This window comes from Heterocephalus glaber, unplaced genomic scaffold (assembly GCF_053883595.1).
Source record: "Heterocephalus glaber isolate CG9 unplaced genomic scaffold, H.glaber_assembly_v1.0 deba00001564, whole genome shotgun sequence".
Classification (NCBI taxonomy): Eukaryota; Metazoa; Chordata; class Mammalia; order Rodentia; family Bathyergidae; genus Heterocephalus; species Heterocephalus glaber.
Window position 1 is genome coordinate 12,895,923 of NW_028258351.1, and position 23,038 is coordinate 12,918,960.

Sequence of the window (23,038 nt, forward strand, 5' to 3'; positions counted from 1 at the left end):
GTCAGCTCACACAGGAAATGGCACAAGAAGACCTGTGTGCTGCGGAGGCAGAAAAAAGTGGCCTGTCCTCCCTGCAGAGGCAGTGCAGAGCAGTCACTGTGGGTGAGGTAGAGATGGCAGCCCTGTCGGATGATGCTCTGCCTCAGTCTTCCGTGGGGCCTCATGAAGCACCTGTGAAGACCAATCAAGCTGAGCTTGTTGGAGTATCATGAAACCATTTTCTTTTATCACTTTGGGTCTGCATTTTATACTCCCCACATGAGCCCTCCAGACACAGGGTGTTTTATTTTAATCATGTATTACTTTTGTGCATACATAAAAAGGAAACTATCAGCAAAATAAATAGACTAAGATACTTCTAAAATTTCTTCACATGCAGAGTTCAGTTCTTCAGAACCACTTATTTAAAAACTGCTATTTTTACTAGATGCTGTGTTGGACCCTGTGGTCCCAGTTGCTTGGCTGGGCAACATAATGAGACCTTGTCTCAAAAAAAAAAAAAAAAAAAAAAAACGGCCAGGGATTTAGCTCAGTGGCACTGTGCCTGCCTTGCAAGCTAAAGGTCCTGAATTTGATCCCTGGTACTGGAAAAAAAAAACACCAAAAAACAAAAAACTTACTTTTTTATTTTGAAATAACACGAAAAAACTGAAAAACTAACTTTTTATTTTGAAATACTTGTAAATTTATAAGTTACTAACATAGTGCAGAGAGATGCTGTGTACTTATCTCCCAGCTTCCCCCATTGGTGACAGCATTGTCTGGTAGTGCTCTTGCGGTTCTCAGGCCCCTACACCTACATTTTGGTTTCCCCAGTGTCATTCTCTGCACTGCAGAATGTTGGTGGCAGGCATTTCTTAAGAATGCCATTGCTGTCGCTTTGACTTCTTTGCCAAGCCATGGGAACTATTCCCCCAGTGTTTTGTTTTGTTTTGGGTTTTAGCTTTTTTTTGAGACAGGGTCTTGCTATGTAGTTCAAACTGTCCTTGAACTATGTAGCCCAGGCTGGCTTTGGACTTGGCTACGATCCTCCTGCCTCAGCTTCTCAAGTGCTAGGATTACAGGTTTGTGCCACCACACCCGACTTTGTTTTGTTTTTCTTTCCTTTAGTTAGAGAAAAATTCAAAGACTTTTTACGAGCAACTTCTAAATATCTTTCACCTGGATTCAGCAATTATTGACATTTTGCTACATTTATGTTTATATTTCCTCCTCATCCTTTCTCCCTCCCCTTACTTATGGAGCAGTTTGGAAGTGTTGTGAACATAATGGCCTTTACCCTTGAACATTTCAGTGTGTGTTTCCTAAGATGGTCATTTATTTAAATTTTTAAAACATCAGTCAGGTGATGAACAGCTTCCAGATTGAAAATGCATGTGTTATCAAAGTAGCAGCAACTCTTTCATCATACAAGCAAGTAAATGTTGCTAACAAAGCCAGTGTCTTGTTCACAGACTGGATCGATCATAATGCAGGACTTATACCCACTTTCATTATATCGAGTGCTCTCTTATCTAAGAGCTAAGAGTGAACTTTGAAATGATAATTCTTTTATTGGTACATTTTAGGTATACAATATGTTTACGGGGCTAGGGATTTAGCTCAGTGGTTCTGCCACCTGCCTCGCAAGCGCAAGGTCCCGAGTTCAATCCCTGGTACCAAAAAAAACAACCAAACATACAATATGTTTACATTTATCATTTATCATTGGGTGCTTGTACCTGTACGTGATGTATCTTGGTTCTTATTTTTGTCCTCATTACCTGTGCGCCCTTCACCCCCTCCACCCATCCCTATTTACATAGATTTCATCTCCATTTTTTTCTTTCCTCATAATTTTTCCTTTCCCTTCTTTCCTTTCCCCTTCCCTTCCCACCACACCTACACCTTTGGACCTTTTCCTATTTCAAAGTATCATTTATTCATTTTAATCATTTTAATCCTTATTTACACTTTCAGTTTCTCACACTAGAGAAACTATTCAGTATTTACACATGTGTGTACTATTTTTTTCACTTAAAAGTATGGCCTCAATATGCATCCATTTAGCTTATAAATGTCTCTAGTTTCTCGTTCTTTATGGCTGAGTAGTACTCCATTTTATGAAAAAAAAAAACCCACATCTTCTTTATCCAGTTTCCAGTTGATGGGCGCTTGGGCTGTTTCCAAGCTTTAGCTATTACAAACTGTGCCGCTATAAACATGGGTGCACATATATCGTTGTGGTATGATTCCTTTAATTCTTTTGGGAAGATACCCAGCACGGGAATAGCTGAGTCAAATGGGACCTCTCGTCCTAGTTCTTTGAGGTATCTCCATACTGATTTCCACAGTGGTCGCACCAGTCTGCACTCCCACCAACAATGAAGCAGGGTTCCTTTCTCCCCTCACCCCCGCCAGCATTTGTTATTGAATGATTTCTTGATAGCAGCCATTCTTTCTGGGGTGAGGTGGAATCTCAGTGTTGTTTTCATGTGCATCTCTTGAATGACCAGTGATGTTGAACATTTTTTCATATATTTATTTGCTGCTTTTACTTCTTTGTTCATTTCAGATGCCCATTTTTGAATTGGGTCTTTGAATTTGGGGGTCTGATTTTTTTCAATTCTTTATATATTCTAGATAGTAGACCTTGGGCCCAGGGATTTAGCTCAGTGGTTCCAACGCCTGCCTCACAAGCGCAAGGTCTCAAGTTCGATCCCCGGTACCAAAAAAAAAAAATAGATAGTAGACCTTTGTCTGAGGTACAGCTGCTAAAAATATTTTCCCACATTGTAGATTGTCTCTTAGCTCTGTTGGTGGTTTCTCTTGCAGTACAGCTTTTTAATAAGATGAGATCCCAGTTGTTGATTCTTTGTGCTAGTTCCTGTGCTACTGAGGTTTTGTTCATACAGTCTTTTCCTATGCCAGTTTCTTCAAGAGTTCTACCTAACTTATCTTCCAGCAAGTTTACTGTTTCTGTCTTAATATTTAGATCTTTAATCCACTTTGATCTTAGTTTAGTGCATGGTGATAGGTATGGGTCTAGTTTTAATCTTTGGCAGGCTGAAATCCAGTTTTTCCAACACCATTTATTAAATAGGCTATCTTTCCTCCAATGAGGGTGGTTGGCTCCTTTATCAAAGATGAGGTGGCTGAGTATGTCTGGAATTGTTTCTCCATCTTCTAATCTATTCCACCGATCCTCAGGTCTGTTTCTTTGCCAGCACCATGCTGTTTTTATCACAGTAGCTTTGTAGTATAGTTTCAAGTTGGGGATTGTGATACCCCCAGCCATGTCTCTGTTGCCTAGAATTGCTTTTGCTATTCTAGGTCTCTTCTGGTTCCAAATGAATTTTGGGATTGTTTTCCCTAGTTCTGTGAAGTATATTGTTGGAATTTCAATTGGTATTGCATTAAATCTATATAGTAGTTTTGGAAGTATGGCCATTTTCACTATATTGGTTCTTCCTACCCAGCAACAAGGGCTATCTTTCCATTTTCTTATATCCTCCTCGATCTCCTTTTTCAGAGTGCTGTAGTTTTCAGTGTAGAGGTCTTTTGCTTCCTTTGTTAGGTTGATTCCTAGATATTTCATATTTTTGGATGCTATTGTAAAAGGAATTGTTTCCTGAATTTCTCTCTCAGTGAGTCTGCTATTTGTGTATAAGAAGACTATTGTTTTTTGAGTATTGACCTTGTATCCAGCTTGTATCTACTGAATCTGTCAATTAGGTCTAAAAGTCTTTTGGCCGTGTTTTTTGGGTTTTCTATGTAAAGTATCATATCATCAGCAAATAATGACAGTTTAACTTCTTCCTTTCCTATCTTTATTCCTTTTATTTCTTTCTCTTTTCTAATTGCTGTGGCTAATGTTTCCAGAAGTATATTGAACAGGAGTGGTGATAGTGGGCATCCTTGTCTTGTTCCTGATTTTAACGTGAAAGTTTTCAGTTTTTGACCATTTAGTAAGATGTTGGTTGTTGGTTTTTCATAAATAGCCTTAATCAGGTTGAGATAAAGACTGAAGTGATATGTTTTTTGAAATTGCTTGAGAATTTGCAAAAATTGCTCAAATACAGGGTTTCATTTTTTTTTCTTTCAGCCAAAGAAGCCTAAAGCTCCAGACAATCCATTTCATGGCATTGTTTCCAAGTGTTTTGAGCCTCATCTCTATGTGTATATTGAGTCCCAGGACAAGTAAGTGACAGACATTTTACCATTTCCTGCCTGGGTTTATAGCCCCTCTCATCAAGTTGGGTCTTACAAGGGCACAGCTCCTTCCAGAAGCTGAAGGAGGGACTTGATATACTTGTGACTCTCCCTGGAAGCTCATGTGTTATCATTTCACCTCTAAATCTTAGAGCCCTAAGTTTGACTGTAATAAGGCCCCACAGTAGATCCTAACTCCCCGTTTGCATGTCGGTGCTGAGCCCTGATTGAGCCCTGACATACAGTATGTCAGCCCACAAAACTTTACCAAGTCAGGCACTGGGCATCATAAGAAAGCCTAATCTCCACAGTACATATTTTCATATATAATTTTACTTTTCCTTCTGAAGTAATTTTTACTGTCAAAAAAGTTCAAAAAATAGGACAAAAAAGTCTCATATAACCTTGCCCAAAGAATGTTAATATCTTATATAATCACAATTGTCACTATCAAGAAGGTAACATTGTTTTATTAATATCCTTTTTCTGGTCTAGAACTTAATAATCTCGCATTTATCTGTCAGGTCTCTTTAGTCTCTGTTAATCTTGAATTAATTCCTTATCTTTATTTGTTTTTTATGACTTTGATGCTTTTTAAGAATATTGACTAGCTATTTTGTACAATCCCCTCAATTTCAGTTTGCCTAAGGTCTCTCTTTGGTTTTTTTGAGATGGGGTCTCACCGTGTTCCCCAGGCTGGTCTTGAACTCCTGGGCTCACATGAACCTCCTGCCTCAGCCTCCTGACTAGCCTAGTTTTTTCTTAACTAAATGTAGGTTATGCTTTTTTAGCAAGAAGACCATAGAAGTGACATTTCATCCTTCTTAGTGCACCAGCTCAAGTGACACATCATGGTGATTTATGTCCTTACTGATTATATTAACTTGGATCACTTATGTAAGGTGGTGCCTGCCGGCTCTCTCCACTGTGGAGTTACCATTTTTCTCTTTGTAATTACTAAGTATTTTATGGAAAATACTTTGAAACTATGTCACTATTGTGCTTCTCATCCCACATTTGCCCATTCATTTTAGCATCCTTTGATGATAATTGCCTGAAGCAATTGTTCCTCTCATGTTTGCCTAATGTTGATTGTTCACTTCCATCATTTCTTCCAGAAAACAGGCTCCATTTACTATTGGAGTTCTGTTGTAAGGAAGAGTTTTCTCTTCTACCCCATATGTTTGTTTATATCAGTATGAACGTATGAATTCCTAGTTTAGTTTATGGGACATCCATTTAATATATATACTTTTCACAAACTCACAGGCCCCCAAAATCTTTACAAATCAGCCCACCACAGTCTAGTTCCTTCCCAGCCAGAGGAGGGTTTCATGTTCCAGGGCCCTATTCATGTGGGGGATATTAGCAAAGGAAAAAGACCCCGCCTCATCCTCAATTGCCACGGCCAGAGTACTGTTGAGAGGAAAGGCAGGTTTTGGAAAAGTTGGGTTTCTGGAGCAGGACAGGCTACCCAGAGCCAGGCTGGGCCTTGGCTACCGAGGACACCCAGGAGGGCAGAGAATGGCTCACACAGGAGAATAGCAGTGGCTGTGAGAAAGCTCTTGAGGAAAGTTCTCTGGGAAAACATTTTTTCATAAAGAATCTACGTGTCAAAAATAGGCTTTTGAAAGGAAAATCAGGAGATTCTGGCAGCTAGCTGGGAAAAGCAAAGTTTGTCACATCTGTGTGTGGATGGGCTGACACTGGGAGAGAGATAGTGGCAGCTAGCTGGGAGAGATTTCATCCATGAGTGGATGGGCCAACACCAGGAGAGAGATATTAGCAATTAACTGGGAAAGGAATTAGGCTTATACAGGTTTTGAAGGAGCTAAGGAATCTAGGGTGAAATATTTATGATTTGGATGCCCAAGGATGGTCTGCTCGGACAATTACTGGACTTCTCAGCACCAGAAGGGTTGTTGTATACTTCTTTTTGAGTCCATTTGCCCTGTTTACTGAGAAGCTGCTGTTGTTTGCTAAAAGCAGCCTTGTTTGCTTTGTCCCATTTGTTTGTGAAGGACTCACTTTAGTCAGGACTGACATATTTAGGCCCTACTTTACCTACCCAGGCTCCCCCCACTCCTCTTTTTTTATGCTTCTATCATGGGTTATCAAATTTTTGTTTTCAAGTATTTCAGGGGTAAGCCATAATATTGAGAGAATGTTTCAGGTAGAGTCACTCTGTGAGAGTACAGTGTTACCTCGGTTCATGAACTTAATTTGTTCTACCATTTTGGAAAAGAGGGCCACATCTGTGTTTGTATGGGAAAGATGGTCGTGATCATATTTGTCACTCATGCAGAGTTTGCAAACAAAATTTTGCCAGATGTTTCTGTTTGCAAACCAAATTGTTTGCAAAGAAAAGCAAATGTTCGTGAACTAAGGTACCACTGTATTGGTTTCATCTGTTTGGTTTTATGGTTATAGCCAAAGCCCAACTTCTCTTCTACCCTCTTACTCCTTGATTACAAAATATTTTACACTGAAATCCCAGAAACTAAACCTTGTAAAAGACTTTCCATTTTAACAAAAACAAACCCCCTCCCCCAAGGCAAAAAATTGACTTGCCATTGTTTGCCTTGTGAAGCCTTGGTTTCCCTCCTCCTCTCTGTCTACTGGGCATGTGTCCAGCAGGCACACAGAAGGGCAGTTTTGTCCTTTGGGAGCACCCAGTCTTCTGAACTCGGTTTCTTCCCAAACTGGGCACAGTGGTATATGCCTGTAGTCCCAGATACTCAGGAAGTTAAAGTGGGAGGAGCGCTTAAGCCTTGAGCTCAAGATCATCCTGAACAACATAGTGAGACTCCATCTCAAAAAAAAAAAAGTTTTCCCACAGGAAGTTCATAAGACAACCCCTGAGGGACAGAGGAAAAAGGATTGTTTACCTGTTAAGACTAACACATCTTTGGGCAGCCCCAGCCAGAGCCCCAACTTTCCTTATCACCTCAAATTCTAATAAAAATTCTTATTTCAAAAAAGGCTTGAAAGCTACAGGCCTCAGGGTATAAAGTATACATACCTCAGATAACCACATCCTTTCCCAAAACCAACCTGATCTAAAGAGTCACTTTTCTGGGCCAGGGATTTAGCTTAGTGGCACCTCACCTGCCTCACAAGCACAAGGTCCTGAGTTTAATCCCTGGTACTGAAAAAAAAAACAGTCACTTTTCTGAATTATAATAGTTCTCATATTTACTCTTCATGTGGCCTTGGTTCACATAGAGTCTACTCATTATTCGTGACACTTTGGGCAAAGAGCCAGCCTCCCTTCCTCAGGGCCTCTCCATTTTTTTATAGAAGATGCTGCTTATCCTCCATTTGGCCTCACTAAGAAGTTTCCAAGCATTGGGAAAGCAACGGAAGCTCTTCAGTGGAGGAGGACTACACAGGTTGTGCTGTTGTGGCTCCAGTCAAAGCTGTAGAAGCTTGAAGTAGAAGATAGAGTTAAATAACTACTTCCTCTTCTATTAGAGGACAGTCAGACAAAATGATGCCTAAAGTAATGATTGTTAACATTTTATGAGTTATAGATCCTTCCTAAGAACCCATTGAAAACTATAGACACTTGGGCCAGGGATTTAGCTCAGTGGTTTCTGCGCCTGCCATGTAAGCGCAAGGACCCAAGTTCGATCCCCTATACCAAAAAAAAAAAGAGCCATAGAAAACTATAGACATTCTTGTAAAAAAAAATTCAAGTGTACACACATACTAATTTTGAGTATTTCAAGGGGCTTTAGGAAGCCTTTCCTCCCTTCAGTCAAAGAATTCTGAGGCTAGAGATGGAACTTGGGTGGTGACTGATTTTTGTGCAATTACTGCTCTCTCTGTAGCACTAATTCACAAATCTGCAAAGGAGAAAGATCTTAGACTGTTCATAAGCTCTCAGATGACAGAGAGCAGCCCAGCCTACTGGCAAGGGCAGGGGCCCAGGTGCCAGCCCAATCTAGACTTGAATCAAAGCTCTGCACTTACTAGCTTGGGACCCAAAGCAAGCTACTTCACTTTGTTTTATCATCACTACAATGAAGTTAACAATGCCTTCCTCACTGGATTTGTAGTGAGAGTGAAACCAGATGATACAGTGGCCCTAGATAACAGTGAATGGTACTCCGGAACTGTGCCTGTTTTGCCCTCCCTGTGACCTTGTTCATGACTCCTGTGTGGGTGGGTGCCCTTATCAGCATTGCCAGCTTCCTGTGGGGCCTGGCATGGGGTCCACCCTCTCATCTCTCAGCCTTTCACTTCTCCAGAGAACATTCTCACACCACTTTCCTTAGCCAAAGGCCAAGCAGCAGTAGGAGGCCTAAAGAGCCAGTGCTCAGAGAAAAGCAAGAACTAGGATCCCTGTAGCCACTTCCTTAATAGGTTGCGCTAAGCTGTCCTTACGTGCTTTAAGTGGCTTTCTCCATTTTTATTTATGTTTAAGGAGGAAAATAGTGTATCTTTCACCCAGGGATATGTAGTAATCTCCCTTAGGCGACTCTGAAGAAGAGATTCTTCCATAGGCGCTGTCTCCTGTCCATTCTTTGGTATTCTCAGTCAGGAACGTCTTGGTGACTCCATTTCTGCCCATTCCTGAGCTTCCTGCTCCCTTCCCAGCTTTATTAAGCCTAGATTCTCTCTGTAACTAGTTATGTTTGTTTTTTATTATTTATTCCAACTTACAGAAGAGTTACAAGAATTGTACATAGGGCCAGGGATTTAGCTTAATGGCATCGTGCCTGCCTTGCAATTGCAAAGTCCTGAGTTTGATCCCCGGTAACCCCCCAAAAAAGAATTGTATATAGAGTTCCTGTATGTTCTTCACCCAGACCCCCTGGTTAACAGTTATCTTTCCTTCCACACACACACACTGTCACATATATAGCCATATACTTTTTCTGAACCATTTGAATTCTCAGGTTGCAGGCAAGATGTCTCATTGCTCCTTCATACTTCAACATGTATTTCTTAAAAACAAAGACACAATCTACTTCACTACAATGCAATTATAAAAATCAGGAAGTTCACATTAATACAATTTTACCATTTGATTCATAAACCCTACCCATTTTACCAGTTGTCTCAATCATGTTTTTTTTTGGAGGGGTGGGGGTTAAATAGATCTAGGATTCTTTCCAGAAAACAGGCTGCATTTATTTGTCTCTTTGGTCTCCTTCTGTACAGAAGAGTAACTCAGAACTTTCTTTGTCTTTCATGACCTTGAAATTTTTGAAGCACAAAGGGCAGCAACTTTGTGGAATTTCCCTGCATTTGGGTTTGTCTGATGTTTTGTCATGATTTATGTTTGCAGAAGTGCTTCTGTGTTCTTGGTAATTCATATCAGAAGGGACCCGGTGTCAGTTGTCCCATAACTTGAGATGTTCATTTTTATTACTTTGTTTTGATGATGTCTGCCAGGTTTCTCAATTTATTAATAAGTGATTAGCAAATGTTTAGAGAAACTGAATCAGTAGTCTTTTCCTTTTACTTACTTATTTTACCACCTATTGATGAGTCTTATCTGAATTCACCCAGATGGTTGCCAAATGTTGATTTTTCCACTTCTGTCATCTCTTCTTCATTTATTAGCTGGCATCTACTTTAAGAAAATAGCTTTTACTTTTCCTGTTTCCTACATCAGCATGGCTCATGGATTACTTTTTTATTCAGTGGATTATAGGCATCATTATCTCCCCTTACTTTATACTAGAATAAATTTGTATCTACAGAATTTTTTCAAAAATAGTACAGATTTCCCGTATTCCCTTCATCCTACTCCCTCCTACTGTTGCTGTCTTATATGGCCAAATCAGAGTTATCAAAACTAGCAAGTTAAAGTTGGCACAATACTATTTACTCATCTCTAGACCTTTTTTGAGTCTTATCAGTTTTTGCATTAATGACCTTTTTCTTCTCCATACAATCTAAATATTGTAAGCACATAGGTCCTATCTCCTCAAATAAACCAAAAGTTCCTAATGGCAGAAACTTGTCTTGATCCCACAGCACCTAGGTCTAGAGTTGGCCCTTTATAAACTCCTACTTGATTGCACTTGCTTTAGGTTGTAAAAGATACCTGTGATTCTAGTCAGAAGGTCATTATGCCACACATCCCATTCTCTAGGAGTCCTGTGTGAAAGTCTTGCTAAAATTCAGGGTAGTCCTTGATGCCTGAAACAAATGATAACCTTTTTCTTTAAGTTGAATTCATTTGTATCTTTTTCTTAACAACACTTCAACTTCAAATAATAAGTGATCAATCAGTATTTCGTTGGATAGAATAATCTATTCAAAAAATAACCCCCATTTTCACTGGAGTAACTTTTTTCTTTAATCTGTGCAATATGGACTGCTCATTTTTTAACATCTTATGTGGCATTGAAGTAAGCTGATGCAAAGAGTGGAAGAGGGCAGGTTGAGGAATGTTTCCTTGACTGGCTTCTCATCCATGCTAGAGAACAATGTCAAAAGTAACTTGGTGAACATTCTTTAAAATGTAAATCTTTGGAGTCTTTTAAAGTGAGATTTTCTTGATGCCGTATGATCATAATTAATAATCTTACTCATCAGGCTGGATCTGAAATAGGAAATAGAGGAGTATCCAGCTTCTAGAGGAATAGATGAAATAAATGATTAAAGAATCAGGGCCGGGGATTTAGCTCAGTGGTTCCAGCGCCTGCCTCACAAGCACAAGGTCCTGAGTTCGATCTTCAGTACCAAAACAAAACAAAAACAAACAAACAAAAAGTAAGACTCACTCAGACCTCTGGGCCCTCTTTTGGTTGGCACTGTTGATTTGGAAATTAGAGTCTCTCCTGAGCAGACTCAAGTGGAATCTGTTTCATATCTCCTCACTGCACCAGCCCTGTTCCATCTCCACTTCTCTATTGCTTCATTCCCATCCCTTAGGAACAAAATGTGGAGTTTGATGAGCTAAGTACGCATTCTGTCCCAACATGAAGATTAATATGATACATAAGGCTGAGTAGTGGGCCAGGAGAGCATGAACATTCTCTTTGCCGTTAAGGAGCTTGTGGTAATAGACATAGGCAAATGATTTTACCACTGTAAAGCAGTCAGCTTTCTCTTTTTTTTTTGGTACTAGGGATCGAACACAGGTCCTTGCGCTTGCGCAGCAGGCAGCGAAACCACTGAGCTAAATCCCTGGCCCAGCTTTCATTTTTTGTACCAGCTTCAGCTTAGGAGAAATGACTGGCTGGAATGGTAACCCAAGAAGTATTCTGGAATTACACCCTTGATCAGGGGGAAAAAAGACCCACTGTTGATTAGCATCACCCACTGTGGGCCCAAGCTGAGGGAAGATTAGCGTGTTTGTTGAGTAGTTGGCATCCTTAAACTGTATAGTTGGTGTTAAAAAAAAAAGTGGCAGATGATAGAAATCCCACTTGAGGATTGATGTGGTTGGAGTTGTGTGGGTAAGGCCTGAGCTGAGCAGAGGTAGAGAGAGAGCACTTTTGCCATGGAGGCAATAGGCAAAGGCCAGTGACAGGAGCAGGCAGAGCAGGAGACCCACAGAGAGATGCCTGGGTAGAGGGAAGGCACACTTGTACAAGAGAGGTGGGAAGGTAGATGAAAAAGTAGAGCAAGAAGAGGTTGTGAGTGTCAGGGGTGGTGACTATGGAGCTTTCCAAGGTCAACTAATGAGATCCTTTCCTGCATTCTGACTATCATCACAAAGACCTAGCCTAGGGCTGAAGCCTTTTGAGGGCACAGTGGTCACATCTGGATATAATAAACTTTGAATAACAAAAGCACTTGAGTAAACTGTCAATTTTTTTCCTATTCCTGCTAATTGATGTTATGTGTGGTTCTTGTCTTTTTCTTCCTATTATATGTTCTATAACTATATTTTAAAAACATAGCTGGATTCTTGTAGCCTTAGACAGCAGCCAGAAAAGGTGCTAGTTGTTAAGAGAGGGGGCCTCTCATTGCATGATTGTGCAGAGAACAGTGGATATAATCCTACTGGACTCTGGCTTGTGAGGACTTAGAATGATGAAGGCAAATTCAGGGATGTTTGAATGAGAAATGGGAGACAGATCACAATGCTATCTATCACCTACATAATGTGAGGCAGACTCAGAGCTGCTCCTACCTGCTCTTCTCCTAAGATTTAGTTACATCTTCAATTCTGGAAGTTCTAAGAAAAGAACTGCAATCTGCATTGAAGAGAAGAAAAGTATTAGGTTCTGGGAGGCTTTTGTTTGTTTGACTTTTTAAAAAACAATTTCTTGGGCTGGGGATTTAGCTCAGTGGTTCCACCACCTGCCTTGCAGGTGCAAGGACCCGAGTTTGATCCCTGGTACCAAAAAAAACAAACAAAAAAATTTCTCTATTCATTGGATACATTTAGGTTCTTGGTGTCAAAATCTTTGCTGACATCGTAAACATTTTTGTGAAGTAAAGTGGTTAAAGACATGAAGGTTAGACCCAGGCTACTTGATTTTAGGTCCTGATTTCCCCCGTTTCTTACTATATGACTTTGGACAAGGTGATTACCTAACTTCTTGAAAAGGATAGAACAGTCCCTGTTTTGTAAGGTTATTGTGAAGAATAACTGAAGTTCAATGAGATGATGCATATAAAAGCACCACCATGACACTAGTACCGTATACATGTTTGGAAAATAATCATTGTCAGTATTATTTAGGGTTTTCATTTGTGGGACATAGTATTAACTAGTAATAAGACAGTGGACTTAACTTGAATTGTCGACCCTAGACTTAGCTCTGCCACAAAGTTTTGTGACAAACTTTCTAGGTCTCAGTTTTCTCATCTCCTAGAAAGGCCAGCAATTCTCCATCTTCCTTATAAGGTCTGAGGGTCAAATGTGATAATGAAGTGCCTTGAAAATATGAAGGAGCAAATGGATACACATTGAGGCCATACTCTTAAGTGAAATATATAGGACACACACGTAAATACCGAATAGTTTCTCTGGTATGAGAAACTGAAAGTGTAAATGAGGATCAAAACGTATAATAGATAATGTGAAATAGGGAAAAAAGGTCCAAAGGGAAAGGGGAAATGGAAGGGGTTGTGGAAAGGAAAGAAAGGAAAGATATAAATATAAGGAAAGTCTTTGTAAATAGGGAGAGGTGGAAGGGTTGAAGGGAGGGCAGGGGAATGGGGAAAAAATAATAACCAAGATACATCATGTAAAGGTACAAATTCCCAATGATGAATCTCATCATATTGTATACCTAAAATGTACCAATAAACTTAATAAATAAAAATTTTTTTAAAAAGAAAATACAAAGCAGCACACAAATGCTAAACTTCATTGCTGCTGTTATGGTAGGGGTGGTGGTGAATGATGATATTGATAAAAATGGACTCAATTTTAAGATTTTTGGGGTTTTGTGTTTGGTTTTTTTTGGTACCAGGGATCGAACTCAGGACCTTGCACTTGCCAGGCAGGTGCACTGCCACTGAGCTAAATCCCCAGCCCTCAACTTTAAGTTTAAACAGTGTCAGTAATGATTAATCATGGCAGCAACTTATGTACATTGAAAATAGGCAAATTTGCTTTATAATTCTTGAAGTAAAAATAACATTTTAGTTTTTCTTTCTTCTAGAAACCTTGGAGAGCTGATAGATCGGTTTGTGGCTGATTTCAAAGCCCAGGGGCTACCTAAGCCCAACACTGATGAAGGGAGTGCTCTGCTCCCCAGCTGTGCTGACCTTTTTGTTTATTACAAGAAGTGCATGGTGCAATGCTCACAGCTCAGCACTGGGGAGCCAATGATTGCCCTGACCACCATTTTTCAGAAGTACCTCCGAGAATACGCCTGGAAAATCCTCTCTGGCAACCTGCCCAAGTGAGTCCCATTCTTCACGGTTTGAATGGTGAAGTGAGAGTCTAAATATTCCTAAATATGGGAATCTTTAAAGAAATCAACTCTGAAGTTATTTATTGAACTGCCAAGAGTATCAAGGAGGAAAACCTTATTTTACGTTCCCAAGGTCTGACACTATTTCCTCTCTAATGACATTCCACAGCCGATTAGCAGAGATGCCCACCTTGGCTGCCAATGTAGGTCACATCCTACCACAGTGAACTCTGGGGAGTCAGTCCTATTATACAGTATATGGATGCATGTAACTTATATGGATTCAACAATAGCTACTTGGCAAAATACAAGGTGATGGAAATAACTATTAAATAGCATAGGTGATTTCATTCAAGCCTCATTCCGTGTTATTATAACCTGGAGTGTTAGGAGGCATGAGTCTGATTTCCCTCTGTCTGACTGGGTTCCAATGTCTCTTTTCTGGTATCTGTATCTCACTATGCTGGAGAGAGTTTGGTTTTTAAAGATATGATAGGATTTTCAGGGAGGAGGCTGTATAGCAAAGCCCACAATTACAGTGACTTCACTGTATTCTGAGACATAGAAGATTATTATATTGCTTATTATTTAAAATAAGTAGGTCATTCATTTTAGAGATGTTTGGTTATATAGCAGTTTCAACAATAATAGAATATGACCTAATATAACACTGCTAAATTTAGTATTTACAAATCATCCCCATGGCTAAATTAACAATTTTAGAATTAGTTTTTATCATTGTCACTAAATGTGTCATATATGGGAATTTTACATTATTTGGAGGAAAGAAAATATAACCCATGCTCCACAGGAGATTTGAAGTGTCATGTATAGTTTACTGATGTGAATTTCTTTGATTATGATGAAAATTATTTTACAATTTTTATTTCTTTCTAATTTATTTATTTATTTATACACACATATAATATGTGTGGTGTGCATGCTTTTGTTTGTTGAACAGAATTGGGCCTTATAATACTGATAGTTTTATACCCTGCTGCTTTCACTTAACATTATCCTGTTAGCATGTTCCTATGTGTATTAGTATTCCAGTACAAAAGAAATGATGCACTCAACAGGGATTTTGTTAGTAAAGACAGCTGTTCACAGAAATGGGGACAAGGTGTAAAGAGCCAGAAAATTCTGAAGCATCCACAAACTAGTGGGTAATTGTTGCTATCTTAGAGCCCATTTAAGAACATAAGCTATGGGTGAGGACTGCCCCCACAGAAACTGTTGTTGTAGAGAATTTGAGCTGCCTTTCAGTATCCTGAGGCAGTTAGGACTTTAGGCAGGAACCATGTGTAATAGTACCTACACCTCTTCAAATACAACATGTAAATAAATCCCAGTATAGAATTTTCTTAACTGAGAGAAACAGTTGGAGAACCAACTTTTGTTCTACTGATAATCTAAATGAGTTGTGCCTAGCAAGAAATTCTAAGCTAAAGCAAGAGGCAGCTCAGCACCCTCCTCTGTTTCTGGTCCTTGTAGTTGTTAGGCTTAGGCTTGATTACTCTTTTTTTTTTTTGGTACCGGGGATGGAACTTGGGACCTTGTGCTTGCAAGGCAGGCACTGGAACCACTGGGCTAAATCCCTGGCCCATTTGATTACTCTTGGAGTTGTCTCTTCCTACTCTTGTTGGTGAAAGAATCTAAACAGTTGACAGTCAAGGTGAGGTCAGGAGGAAAAGGACTCATTGTACGTGGATTTCTTTGGGCCATGGCCAGTCTTTCCTTTCCTTTTTTTCTTTGTCTTACAAAATGCAGTTTCTGGCTCAGGAAGCAAATTAGAAGTTCCGGCCTGGCTAATTTTTGTTCCTTTTCTTCAGAACCACCACCAGCAGTGGAGGATTGACCATCAGCAGCCTCCTAAAGGAAAAGGAGGGCTCTGAAGTGGCCAAGTTCACTATTGAGGAGCTCTGCCTCATCTGCAGCATCCTGAGCACAGCAGAGTACTGTCTGGCCACCACGCAGCAGGTGAGCCATCCTGGCTTTGTATACCACCTCCTTTCCCTGAACTCTCTGGGCCACATATCTTGGAAGGAAGAGTATGAGCCCCAACAAAGCCATATGCAGCCTTAGCCAGACTAATGGGCCTCCCACAGGGGAAAACTCACTGTCCAGCCAGAACACTACCCAGGCAGCCATGTTACAGAAGAGCTTTGTTAAAAGGAGACTGAATAGTTTTCTCCCCAGAGTTGTGAAAGCCATTCAGCGGGCATGGCCTCTTAAAAGTAGGTCAGTATCCCTACCTTCCACATGAGAAAAACAGTAATAAACTTAGTCCTAGGATCCAGCTGCCGGTGGTAATGAGTCATGACCAATTATTCCATTCTCAGAAGTGTTACTAAGCTAAGCAAAATCCTTTGGACTTTTATGTGTCTCTTGAAATTTACACAGCATTCTCAGTATGCTGAAACAAATAACCATTGTTAGGGATGCTGACCTTCAGGGACTATGAAGCAGGAAGGGGTGACTCTCTACTGGAGACCCCCAGGTAGCAGAAGTTCTGAGAACTGATTTAGCAGAAGGAAAACTTTTCATTCAGCCTCGCAGATGGGATTAGAAATCCTTTTTCTAGGGCCGGGGATTTAGCTCAGTGGTTCTGGCACCTGCCTCGCAAGCACAAGGTCCCGAGTTCGATCCCCGGTACCAAAAAAGAAAAAAAAAAATTAAAGGGCTGGGGATTTAGCTCAGTAGTTCTGCCACCTGCCTTGCCAGTGCAAGGAGTTTGAACCCTCGTACCAAAAAAAAAAAAAAGAAGTCCTGGGCCGGGCATTTAGCTCAGTGGCACCATGCCTGTCTCAAAAGTACGAAGTCCATGGGCCGGGGATTTAGCTCAGTGGTTTCGCCGCCTGCTATGCAAGCACAAGGACCCAAGTTCGATCCCCAGTACCAAAAAAATAAAAAAGAAGTCCTCTTTCTCATTTGGTGTGTGATCACCTAAGGCTAAGAGAAAGGAAATAATTTGAGACAGTTCTGCTCCTTTACCTCTTTTTGTTTATTATTTACACATGTCTAGATAGTCATAAATGATAGTTCAGACCTCACAGCTTGGAGCTCCTGCAAGCCAAAGCCTGAGTCCAGTAGACGAAATAGGATGTGTTCCCACAAAGACTCCACAGTTGGACATAGTCACATTGAGTTAAATAGAGAATGACCTGTAAAGGTTTGGCTTTGAAACTAGAGACAGCAATCCATTTATCCCCATGCATTCCCTGGGCAGGACATCAACATCTGAGAGGACCTCCAAGGTAGGAGTCCCAGAATTCTTTTTTTTTTAATATTTAATTCTTTTATTGGTACATTGTAGGTATACAACACAATTACATTTCTCATTGGGAATTGTACCTTTACATAATGCATCTTGGTTCTTATTTTTTCCCCATTCCTAGCCCTCCCTTCACGCCCTCCACCCTTCCCTATTTACAAAGACTTTATTTCCATTTTTTCCATTTCTCATCATTTTTTCCTCTCCCTTCTTTCCTTTCCCCTGCCCCTCCCACTACCCCTACCCCTTTGGACCTTTTCTTCCTATTTTACATTATCCATTATTCATTTTAATAATTGGTACATTTTAGGTATACAATATAATGACATTCATCATTGGAAATTTGCACCTTTACATAGTCTCTCTTGGTTCTTATTTTTCACCCTTGCCCAGCCCTCCCTTCAACCCCTCCAGTCCTCCCTATTTACAAAGATTTTGTTCCTATTTTTCCATTTTCTCATATTAATCCCATTCCCTTCTATCCTTTCCCCTAGCCCTCCCACTTCCTTCCCCTTTGCCCCTTTTCTTCCTATTTCACATTACCTATTATACATTTAGTCCTTATTTACACTTTCAGTTTCTCACACCAGAGAAACTATTCAGTATTTACACATGTGTGTCCTATTTATTTCACTTAAGAGTATCACCTCAATGTGCATCCACTTAGCTATAAATGTCTCTAATTTCTCATTTTTTATGGCTGAGTAGTACTCCATTTTATTAAAAAACCGCATTTTCTTTATCCAGTCTCCAGTTGATGGGCATTTGGGCTGTTTCCAAGTTTTAGCTATTACAAACTGTGCTGCTATGAACGTGAGTGCACATATATCACCGTGGTATGATTCTTTGAATTCTTTGGGGAAGATCCCCAGCAGTGGAATAGCAGGGTCAAATGGGACTTCCAGTCCTAGTTCTTTGAGGTATCTCCATACTGATTTCCACAGTGGTTGCACCAGTCTGCACTCCCACCAGCAGTGGAGCAGGGTTCCTCTTTCCCCACAGCCCTGCCAGCATTTGTTATTGGTTGATTTCATGATAGCAGCCATTCTTTCTGGGGTGAGGTGGAATCTCAGTGTTGTTTTCATTTGCATCTCTCGAATGACCAGTGATGTTGAACATTTTTTCATGTATTTATTTGCTATTTCTCCTTCTTTGTCTGAGACAAGTCTGTTCATTTCAGATGCCCATTTTTGGATTGAGTCTTTAAATTTGGGAGGTCTGATCTTTTTAAGTTCTTTATAGATTCGAGATAGTAGACCTTTGTCTGAGGAAGAGCAGGTGAAGATTGTTTCTGTGGGTTGTCTCTTCACACTGCTGGTGGTTTCTCTTGCTGTGCAGAAGCTTTTTAATAAGAAGAGATCCCACTTGTTGATTGTTTGTGCTAGTTCACGGGCAACTGAGGTTTTCTTCATAAAATCTTTTCCTACACCGATGTCTTCAAGAGTTCTACCTAACCTCTGTTCCAACTGGTTCAGAGTTTCTATTTTAATATTTAGATCTTTAATCCATTTTGATTTTAGTTTAGTGCATGGTGAGAGATACAGGTCTAGTTTTAATCTTTGGCAAGTTGAAGCCCAATTTTTCTAGCACCATTTATTAAATAGGCTATCGTTCCTCCAGTGAGGGTGTTTGGCTCCTTTGTCGAAGATGAGATGGCTGAGTGTGTCTGGAGTTGTTTCTGCAAATTCTAATCTGTTCCACTGGTCCTCAGGTCTGTTTCTTTGCCAGTACCATGCTGTTTTTATCACAGTAGCTTTGTAGTATAGTTGCAAGTTGGGGATTGTGATACCCCCTATCATGTCTCTGTTACCTAGAATTGCTTTTGCTATTCTGGGTCTCTTCTTGTTCCAAATGAATTTTTGGATTGTTTTCTCGAGGTCTATGAAGTATGCTGCTGGGATCTCAATTGGAATTGCATTAAATCTATATAGCAGTTTTGGAAGTATGGCCATTTTCACTATATTAATCCTTCCTACCCAGGAGCAGGGGATGTCTGTCCATTTTCTGATATCATCTTCAATCTCTCTTTTCAGAGTGCCATAGTTTTCAGAGAAGAGGTCTTTGATTTCTTTTGTTAGGATGATTCCTAGGTATTTCAGTTTTTTGGATGCTATTGTGAAAGGAATTATTTGCCCTATTTCTCTCTCAGTGAGTCTGTCATTGGTGTAGAGGAAAGCTATTGATTTTTGTGTGTTGACCTTGTAACCAGCTACTTGACTGAATTTGGTTATTAAGTCTAGAAGACTTTTGGTGGAGTTCTTGGGGTCTTCTATATAGAGTATCATGTCATCTGCAAATAATGACAATTTGACTTCTTCATTACCTATCTTTATTCCTTTTATTTCTTTCTCTTGTCTAATTGCCATGGCTAATGTTTAGAGAACTATATTGAACAAGAGTGGTGATAGTGGACATCCTTGTCTTGTTCCTGATTTTAGTGTGAAGGATTTCAGTTTTTGACCATTTAGTATGATATTGGCTGTTAGGTTTTCATAGATAGCTTCTATCAGTTTGAGGTAGAGACCATCTATTCCAATTTTTTGTAGGGTTTTTATCATAAATGCATGTTGGATTTTGTCAAATGCTTTTTCTGCATCTATGGAGATAATCATATGGTTTTTGTCCTTGGCTCTATTGATATAGTGTATTACATTGATTGATTTTCGTATGTTGAACCATCCCTGCATCCCTGGGATGAATCCCACTTGATGAGGGTGTATGATCTTCTTGATGATCTTCTGCATTCTGTTTGCCATTATCTTATTAAGGATTTTTGCATCTATGTTCATTAGTGAGATTGGCCTATAGTTCTCCTTTTCAGTTGGGTCTTTCTCTGCTTTGGGGATCAAGGTGATGTTTGCTTCCAGGAATGAATTTGGGAGTATTGCTTCCCTTTCCATTTCATTGAAGAGTTTAAACAGTAGTGGCAGCAGTTCCTCTCTAAATGTCTTATAGAATTCAGCAGTGAAGCCATCAGGGCCCAGGCTTTTCTTAGTTGATAAGTTTTTAATTACATTTTCAATTTCATTGGTTGATATTGGGTTGTTCAGAATTTTTAGGTCTTCTTCGTTCAACTTTGGTAATTCATATGTATCTAGGAATCTGTCCATTTCTTCTGTGTTGTCCATCTTATTGGCATATAGGTTCTGGAAGTAGGTATTGATGATCCTCTGGATTTCTGCTGGGTCTGTTGTAATTTCACCCTTTTCATTCCTAATTGCATGGATTTGGGCCTTTTCTTTCCTTTTTCTGACAAGGTTGGCTAAGGGTTTGTCAATTTTGTTGATTCTTTTGAAGAACCAACTCTTGGCTTCATTGATTTTTTGTATCATTCTCTTAGTCTCCATTGCATTGATTTCTCCTCTGATCTTTATCATTTCCTCCCTTGTATGAGCTCTGGGGTTGTCCTGTTCTTCTTTTTCTAGAAGCTTGAGGTTCAGCATCAGGTTGTTTAATTGGGCTCGTTCTGTTTTCCTAATATGTGTATTCACTGCTATGAATTTCCCTCGTGAGACTGCTTTCATTGTGTCCCATAGATTCCGATATGTTGCATTATCATTGTCATTTAATTGAAGGAACTGTCTGATTTCTTCTTTAATTTCCTCTGTGATCCATTGGTTATTCAGAAGTGTGTTGTTCAATTTCCACGTGTTTATGAAATTTTTTGAGTTTCTTTTGCTATGGATCTCCAATTTCATCGCACTATGGTCTGATAATGTACAGGGGATAACTTCAATTCCTTTGCACTTACTTAAATATGTTCTATGTGTGAGTATGTGGCCTATTTTTGAGAATGACCCATGTGCCGCTGAGAAGAATGTGTATTCTGATTTTGTGGGGTGGAAGACTCTATAAACATCTGTTAAGTTCATTTGTTCAAGAGTTCGATTGAGTTCTAGTATTTCATTATTTATTTTTAGTCTAGTTGATCTATCTATTTATGACAGTGGGGTGTTGAGGTCCCCCACTACAATTGTATTAGTGCATATATGACTTTTCATGTCCATTAGTATTTGTTTTATATAGTTGGGTGCACTAGTGTTTGGTGCATAGATATTTATGATTGTCATCTCTTCCTCTTGGATTGTTCCCTTTACAAGGATGTAGTGTCCTTCTTCATCTCTCTTAATCAGTGTTGGTTTGAAATCTACTTGATCTGCCAAGAGGATAGCTACTCCTGCTGTTTTTTGGGTTCCTGTCTCATGGAGTATTGTTTTCCACCCTTTAACTTTCAGTCTATGAGTTTCCTTTTGAATTAAGTGTGTTTCTTGTATGCAGCCTATTGTTGGATTTTGCTTCTTGACCCATTCTGCCAGTGTATTTCTTTTGATTGGTGAATTGAGACCATTAACATTGATGGTTATAACTGAAATGTATTGACTTGTCATTGCCATGACTTTTTCTTTTTATTGGGTTCTCCCCCTTTACATTTAATTTCTTCTCATGCCAGATGGGTTCATTCTGCTTTGCTTCCTGGGCTTATGATCCTCAACGTCTGTTCCTAGGATATTGTGTAAAATTCTTTGGAGTGCTGGTTTGGTATTCACGAAGTTCCTAAGGTGCTGTTTGTCATGTAAGTATCTTATTTCTCCATCCATTTTGAAAGATAGTTTTGCAGGGTCCATCAATCTGGGTTGGAGGCTGTTTTCTTTTAGGGCTTGGAATATGTCACTCCAAGCTCTTCTTGCCTTGATGGTTTGTGTTGAGAAGTCTGCTGTGATTCTGATGGGCTTTCCTTTGTATGTGATTTGTTTCTTTTCTCTGACTGCTTGGAGAACTTTGTTCTTCTGTTGAGTTTCTGGAATCTTAACAGTTATATGCCTATGTGTATATTTTTTTTGATCAAGGCTATTTGGAGTCCTATATGCCTCACTTATCTGTATGTCAAGCTCTTTTCCCCTGCTTGGGAAGTTTTCTGCCATTATTTCTGTGAAGAGATTTTTTTATGTCATCTACACTCTCTCCTGTTTCTTCATTGAGCCCAATCAGTCTTATGTTATCCTTTTTTGCATCATCTAGCAGCTGCTGGATTGATTTCTCATGTTCCCTTATAATTTTGAAGCAATTTTTCTTTTCCTGGTCACTAATTGCAATCTTATCTTCTATATCTGAAATTCTGTCCTCACATTGGCTCATTCTGCTGTGTAAACTTTCAGTGGAGTTTTTCATGTCCTGGAAATCTATTTGCATCTGTTTTATGGATTCCATTTGTTTCTTATGTTGGGATTCCATCATGTTCCTGAGCTCCTCTCTAGATTTATTAATCATGTCATGCACTAGGGGCACAATTTCTCCTGTTATCTGAGAAATTATTTCTGATTTCATTTTTTCTAGATCCCCTTTTGTTGCTAGTTCAGTGAGTGCAGGTGGTTGAGTATCAGAGTGTTCCATCTCATTTCCCTTTGGGGTTGCTGTAGGTGATCTGGAAGTCTGGTTTTGAGACTTATTTACGTGTTTTCTCATTTCGACTGGGGCGGCGGGCTGTTGTCGCCTGCTCGGATTACCTCCTCTGAGCTGGGTGAGGTGTGACAGGGGCCGGGAGCAGCGGTAGGGATGGTGACCCAAAAGCCCTTTCCTGTGGGCTGGGAGCAGCGGGAGGGATGGTGGCCGGGAAACCCCTTCCTCTGGACCAGGAGCAGTGGGATGGTGGCTCAGAAGCCCCTCCCTCTGGGCCGGGAGTGGTGAGAGGGATGGTGTCCTGGAAGCCCCTTCCTCTGGGCCAGGAGTGGCAGGA

General features: G+C 40.0%; 1 protein-coding gene across 4 annotated transcripts in view; it reads left to right on the forward strand.

The window, feature by feature from the left end:
* Vps53 (VPS53 subunit of GARP complex) overlaps nucleotides 1-23,038 on the forward strand; it is a 161,195-nt gene that overhangs the window by 89,549 nt on the left and 48,608 nt on the right. For all 4 annotated transcript variants that reach the window (XM_004857106.4, XM_021238039.2, XM_087191586.1 and 1 more), the window contains 3 exons: nucleotides 4,085-4,179; nucleotides 13,776-14,018; nucleotides 15,863-16,010. In XM_004857106.4, the coding sequence (XP_004857163.1) occupies nucleotides 4,085-4,179; nucleotides 13,776-14,018; nucleotides 15,863-16,010 (486 nt within the window). The remainder of the gene's footprint in view (nucleotides 1-4,084; nucleotides 4,180-13,775; nucleotides 14,019-15,862; nucleotides 16,011-23,038) is intronic.